General features: G+C 50.3%; 1 protein-coding gene across 1 annotated transcript; it reads left to right on the top strand.

The window, feature by feature from the left end:
• The first annotated feature begins 63 nt into the window (after window positions 1-63).
• Window positions 64-5,891, top strand: AIMP2 (aminoacyl tRNA synthetase complex interacting multifunctional protein 2). Its single transcript, XM_066576382.1, has 4 exons — window positions 64-251; window positions 2,113-2,319; window positions 2,947-3,178; window positions 5,346-5,891. The coding sequence occupies exons 1-4, from the start codon at window positions 144-146 to the stop codon at window positions 5,729-5,731; spliced, it is 933 nt and encodes a 310-aa protein (XP_066432479.1). The 5' UTR covers window positions 64-143; the 3' UTR covers window positions 5,732-5,891.
• The last annotated feature ends 976 nt before the right edge of the window (window positions 5,892-6,867 follow it).

Raw genomic sequence — 6,867 nt, forward strand, 5'->3', positions numbered from 1 at the left:
TTGATTAGGGCACCACTAGTATTCTACCTGCAGCATTGCCCTTACCTAACATGGCCGCCTTGGGTGAGTAAGCAGCTGACAGTGAGGGCTGCTGGGAAGGCGCTGTCGTCACCGCTTCTCCTGAGCAGCGTGGAGCCGTAGCCATGTACCGGGTGCAGCCGTACAACAGCGGGGACGTCAGGGTGGATCTACCTACCTGCATGTACAGCCTGCCCAACCTGCACCAGGCTCAGTGCGGGCACCACGAGCAGGTAATAGCGCCCCGCAGAGGCTTCTGTCCGCACTGCATGTCACTACGACCAGAGGCGAAAGAACCACCATTGTCCTGGGGAACAACTAGTGGAGCCAAATCTGGGGAAATGTGGGCAAAATCTCATAAACATAGAACCAGTTGACCCATTTTGTGTCTGAATTGGCAGAGTTGGGAGTGGTGAGCGGGTTCTGTGGTCTGCAGGTGCGCCCCTTTATGGCTGGCTACACACGGGCGTATTTGTGTGCGTTTTTGTTCTGTAGCGGGCGGACGAGACTTTGAAAATCTCCTCCACTGGCTGCTGCGGTAAATGTCTGCGCAGTAAACCCGCCCAACGTGAACATAGCCGAAGGCCGGCTTCACATGGGCGTAAGCGCAATTACGCGCTTCTTGGCGCAACGCGCTGAAATGCGAATGAACCCATTGAAATCAATGAGCCCTATTCTGTATGTTTTGCGCACACCAATACGTCCGTGTAAAGCCGGCCTTGTGCGGCGCATCAGGTTTCCATCATACGGCCTGGCGTGTAACAAGTAGCGTGGCGTTATGTTGTGGCTGACGCAGAGGTGAACGAGGCCTTACCCGCCATGATGGCTCCATCGCGCAGACCTGCAGTTCTCATGTCCCTGTGGGGGGTAGTAATAGTGACGGAAACCGGACAGACCCCATTAGACGTCAGCGGGGGCCATTGGGTGTTTGGATCCACAGCGCAAATGTGAACTATTCGCGGTTCCGGCGCCTCATCCAGCGGTGCCAAGGCCCCTATCCATGCGTCATAGTATAGGGACCCTGTCCTCACCTTTGACCCCCATAACCTACATTTCGGGGCTCAGCGGTGAGGGACGGGGGTCCAGGCAGCTGCTTCATACTCACTAGGTGCCCCACTTCTGCAGGGATAAAGCACAATAACGGGGCCCCCAAAAACTGGCACCCGTTGTGTAGATTCTGAGTCTTAGAGTGACTCCCACTCTGTCGGAGCCTCTGATTGGCCGGCCTGTAATGCTACATTTCCTATTCTGATGCGACTTTACGTGATAACAGCGAGTCACCTGCAGGTAGCAAAACTGAACCAAGAGCCAGGCTTTCATTTCAAAGCAGTGATAAAAGGTCAGGGTAAAGGCTCATGTCCACGGGCGGATTTGATTTGTGGGAGAGCCGCCGCCCATAGGGATGCGTGGGCATCCGCAAATCAATTTAAGCACACAGATTTGTTTTGCGGACCTTTTGGTCCGGAAAAAAAAATCGCAGCATGCTCTATTTTTCTGCGGATCACGCAGGAACGGCTTCTATTGGAGTCAATGGAAGTCATCCGATCCGCGGCTGACACTGCGGACGTGCCGAGGATCCATGTGAGAGCAGGAGATTAAAAGAAAACTGTACTGCGCATGTCTGACTGAGAGTCGTGAAGAGCATGCGCAGTAAAGCGAAATGGAGGGATCCGCGCAGACGCCGCTGCCAGGGAATGCGGCTGAGCGGCCGCGGACAGCTCTCATTGAAATAAATAGAATCCGAGGCGTCAATCAAAAGTGCAGCTCCCATTAATTTCAATGAGAGTTGCGCTTGCAATTACGAATGCCGACTGCTACACAGGTCTCTAGCATCATACATAGTCGTGGCGTCATGGCTGGGCACACAGTTTAGGCCAGCTTTGACCTGTGGCTGGCACTTGTTTAGTTGCTCTTTAAATCTGCATTGACATATTGCAAGAGCATGTTCACCAGTGAAAGGTTGCCCCAATCATGTCACTCAGGATGGCATGTGACCACCGCGGCCTTCATGATGTGGTGACAGGTCGTTAGGGGGTTGGCGTCAGGTTTACGGCAGATGGGCTTCACAGCATCGTTTTTTCTTGTACTCTTCAGGATGGCGCAGACCCGGCACTGCAGGCCCTGGAATCCCGACAGGAAGACATCCTGAAGCGGCTGTATGAACTGAAGGCTGCTGTTGACGGCCTCTCCAAGATGATCCAGACCCCAGATGCAGATCTTGATGTGACCGACATCATTCAGGCTGATGAGAGTGCGGCTTCAGCCGCTGGCAGAGCTGACCTGGACTCGATACTCGGGAAGGTATGTTATACATGCTGGCACATTGAACCTGCAGCCTCAGCTGTGACTAGTCCTGCCGCGGCCTCCCTCATTGCTGGGCCAGCTGCAGATGTCCCAACAGTAATAAGGAACCTGTCAGAGGTGCCGCCATATGCAGAGGAAATCCTGACTCCTCCCCTCTCCTGTTCTTGCATGTAGTATGTGCAGGATAGGGGAGGAGTCAAGATATCCTCTGCATATAGCGCCACCTCTGATGGGCTTCATATTACTGTGCGTGAGAGATCTTATTAAATGATCGCTGTGCTGATGGAGGCAAGGAACAATTGTATCATTGGGGGGGGCACAGTGGGTACCCCTAAACTAATAGGTGCACTATTACTAAGAAGGGGGTCACAAAGAGGGCACTTATTTAGTGGGGGCACAATTAATATGGAGATATAACAAGGAGGAAGTAGCGGCACATTGTAGGTGTGGTGCTGATCGTGCCCCCATAGTCACCTGAGCTGCTAGTCATGGGTATTAAATATCTTGTACACTAGATCTCACAAAAAAAATCCACTCCAGTGCGTTTAATGGCTGGACAGGCAGATATAAATGTGTACCGTACAAGCAGATACAGTAACGGCAGGGTTTGTGTCTCCTACTCAGGACTACGGCGCGCTGAGAGATATCGTCATCAATGCTGATCCCTCCGTGCCTCCGCTGTCCCTGCTGATCCTGCACAGTCTGCTGTGTGAGCGATACTGCGTGCTGTCTGCAGTTCACACTCACTCGTCTGTCACAAACATCCCCGAGCCTCTGCTCAAGTGCTTCGGAGATCAAGTCAATAAGAAGTCCCGGCAGGACTACCAGCTCGGCTTCACCCTCATCTGGAAAGATGGTAGGTACTGGATCTTTTGTCCCATTTCTAAAGGCCGCCAGCACACGGACCAGAAATGCTGGGGAATTGCTGCAAAAATTCTGCAATATTTACTGTACAAGCCAGGTGGAGATTAAAAAAATGTTTTCACATGAAGCAGAACTTTTGCGCGGCGTATCAACTGCAGTTATTTTTTGTTAAACGCTACCGATTCTAAATTTGGATCATGTCTTTACTATGCTGCTGAAATCAACCGTAAAAAAAAAAATGCGGAAATTGAGCTGTGGTGCGGATCTTATACTCCGCAGCATGTCCTCTTCTGCTGAAGGTTTTACCTCTAAAGGCCTCATGTCCTCGGGATAATTGTTATTTAAAATCCGCAGCGTTTTTCCCACACGCGGATCCGCGCCCCATAGGGATGCATTGGACAACCGCGGGTAGATAAATACCCGCAGATGGTATTAAAAGTGATTTTAAAAATTTCCGGTGCATGAAAAAAAATGCGCCATACTCCATTTAAGTGCGGATCACGCTCCAGATGGTCCCTATTGATCTCTATGGGTGCCGGAGACCCGCTGCGGATATTGAATGGGGGCGGGAGACCCGCTGCGGATATTGAATGGGGGCGGGAGACCCGCTGCGGATATTGAATGGGGGCGGGAGACCCGCTGCGGATATTGAATGGGGGCGGGAGACCCGCTGCGGATATTGAATGGGGGCGGGAGACCCGCTGCGGATATTGAATGGGGGCGGGAGACCCGCTGCGGATATTGAATGGGGGCGGGAGACCCGCTGCGGATATTGAATGGGGGCGGGAGACCCGCTGCGGATATTGAATGGGGGCGGGAGACCCGCTGCGGATATTGAATGGGGGCGGGAGACCCGCTGCGGATATTGAATGGGGGCGGGAGACCCGCTGCGGATATTGAATGGGGGCGGGAGACCCGCTGCGGATATTGAATGGGGGCGGGAGACCCGCTGCGGATATTGAATGGGGGCGGGAGACCCGCTGCGGATATTGAATGGGGGCGGGAGACCCGCTGCGGATATTGAATGGGCGCGGGAGACCCGCTGCGGATATTGAATGTGAGTGAAATGGGCGCGGGAGACCCGCTGCAGATTTCAAGGCTGGGAGGTGGAGAAAGTACTAGGAGGTGGGGTAAAGTGGGCAAAACACCTCCAGCGTAAAAATTGCATCCGCGTGTGGGAAAAAAACAAAACGCATCCACATATCACCTGCATGCAATAAAATACAATTTTAAGCTCATCCGCACTTCATCCACAGCGGATATGATTTTCCCCCTGGACATGAGGCCTAAGGCCTCATCTCCACGGGGAAAATAAGAATTAAAATCCGCAGCGTTTTTCCCGCACACGGATCTGCTCCCCATAGGAATGCATTGACCACCCGAGGTAGATAAATACCCGCGGATGGTAATTAAAAAATTTCTGGAGCATGAAAAAAAATGGGCATGCTCCATTTTAGTGCGGATCACGCGTGCCGGTGCTCATAGAGCACATAGCTCAATTGATCTCCTGCATGAAAAATAAAAGACAATTACAGTGCATCCGCAGCGGATCTGATTTTCCCCGTGGACATGAGGCCTAAGCCAGATTTTAGCCTTGTGAACGAGCGAAATCCACGTGCCGCATTTCCAACTCTATTCCAGATTAATAAGTGACGTCACTCCTTAACACTGAATCGCATTGGAAACTCGGCACTTAGATTCAGCTCATTCACAAGACTAGGATCCGTGGCAAAATACATAGCTTAGCCGCCGACCTCTACTGGTGTTTCAGAGGTGGAATCCACACCTACATGAACGAAATGGTTAAAAATAAGTCAATCTCCTCCTGCCTCCAGTTCTGTCTGGCTTCATTTACAAACTGCAGCAGCGACATCTTCATAAGCACATATGTAACCACTGCAGCCAATCACTGGTCTTAGTTGTATATACTAAGGAGGCCAGTGATTGGCTGCATGAGAGGTGTATATAGACATGGCACGGTTTGTAAACAAAGCTGCACAGCATTGGATCAGCATAGCGCTAGTTTATTTTTAATCATTTCTATCCTCCCTTTGAAGTGGTACTGTCTGTCAGATGACCCCTTTTATAGGGGGGCATCCATAGTGGGCGAGAGGGGAAATTCTGTATTTTTCTTGACATGATTTCTTTTTTCGTCTTAGTGCCCAAACCACAGATGAAATTCAGCATTCAAAATATGTGTCCAATTGAAGGAGAAGGCAACATTGCCAGGTTTCTGTTCTCTTTGCTGGGCGACACGTTTAGCGCAGTCACCGCTACGGTGATTGACAGCTGGGTGGATACAGCCATTTTTCAGATGAGAGAAGGGAGCGGTAAGGAGAAAGCTGCAGTTCTGAGGGCGATGAATGCTGCCCTGGGCAAGACTCCATGGCTAGTTGGAAATGAACTGACCATTGCGGATATTGTGAGCTGGTGCGCCATTCAGCAATCCGGAAATAACACCTCTGTGCCCGCCAATGTGCTGAAATGGATGAAATCGTGTGAAAATCTGCCCTCCTTTAATACAGTGCTTAAATTATTAAAGTAGAGTTTCTCATCCGTGGTGCAGACTCTACTGGCAGAGGAACCAAGGAGGGCTGCACTAGATCCAGCATGTATCCATCCAACTTTCTAGTATCATAAACCACTATTTCAGCGGTTATTTGTATTGGTACGCCATGAATAGAATAAATTTTACAACTGTCTTATTTACAGTCTTGTCAATATTACTTTAGTAGCAGCGATTCTTCAGAGATGACATGCAAGGAGCGACAGTGGGGTTCTGAGTGCGCTATCATATCCATTGGCTTGGTATTTTAGATAATACTTGGGCAATCCCTGGTTTAACCCTCTCCAATCCACTGTCTGACCTCTGAAGACATTATGATTTAAGGCTGTACAGTTCCGATGTTGGAAGACATCCGTCGGGGTTCTCTTACTGGATATTGCCAGCCTCTCTGCTGTTGGAGCCTATCCAACGTGTCACCTCATGCAGTACTGGCTTTAGCCAGCATATAGCGCCGTTGTATAACGGCAGAAAAAGAGTAAGCCCCCTAGGAAAACCAGGATACAAATTGGATTGGAGAGGGTTAGTGATATAAAATGCTCTATAGTGGATCAGTGGTTGTGTACCACTGCAGAATTGGCATTGGAGAGCCAGACCCACTCTTTTACAGGATTTTAGAATTGTATGGGAGATTAGGGCTGCAGTTGTAGGTAAGTGATCTGTAGGTCCGTATTAAACTAAAATGTTTCATTATCAGTAATGTCTCAGTTTGACCCCAGCATTATCAGCTATGCTTTGAGAGTAAGGCTGCCTGTCCACGGGCGTTACAATATCGCAGAGAATTGCGGCAGTTTGCTGCCTGTGAGCGGAGAATCACTATGATTCTCCGCTCGTGGACAGGGGGCTGCACTTTTGATAGCAACGTTATGGAAAGCGTTCACCGCGGCCGGATTAGCGCTGCGGGGAACGCAATGCAAAAAACGCTTATGGACAGGCAGCCTTAGGCCTCATGTCCACTAGCTAAATGGAATTGCGGATTTCTGCCACGGAATCCGCAGCGGATTTTGCCCATAAGGAATCATTGGCCATCCGTGGTCCATTAAATTGACTTCTGCACCCGCGGATGTCATTTTAAAAGAATTGCGTTTTTCACGCGTGGGAGAAAAAAACGCGGCATG

The sequence above is a fragment of the Eleutherodactylus coqui genome, chromosome 8 (genome assembly GCF_035609145.1).
Source record: "Eleutherodactylus coqui strain aEleCoq1 chromosome 8, aEleCoq1.hap1, whole genome shotgun sequence".
Taxonomy (NCBI): Eukaryota; Metazoa; Chordata; class Amphibia; order Anura; family Eleutherodactylidae; genus Eleutherodactylus; species Eleutherodactylus coqui.

What these genes read in the sequence shown, in the direction of transcription:
- AIMP2 (XM_066576382.1), top strand. Translation starts at nt 144, where the DNA reads ATGTACCGGGTGCAGCCGTACAACAGCGGGGACGTCAGGGTGGATCTA. An exon ending in TGGACTCGATACTCGGGAAG is followed by an intron (nt 2,320 to 2,946) that starts GTATGTTATACA and finishes TCTCCTACTCAG; the next exon opens with GACTACGGCGCGCTGAGAGA. An exon ending in CACCCTCATCTGGAAAGATG is followed by an intron (nt 3,179 to 5,345) that starts GTAGGTACTGGA and finishes TTTTCGTCTTAG; the next exon opens with TGCCCAAACCACAGATGAAA.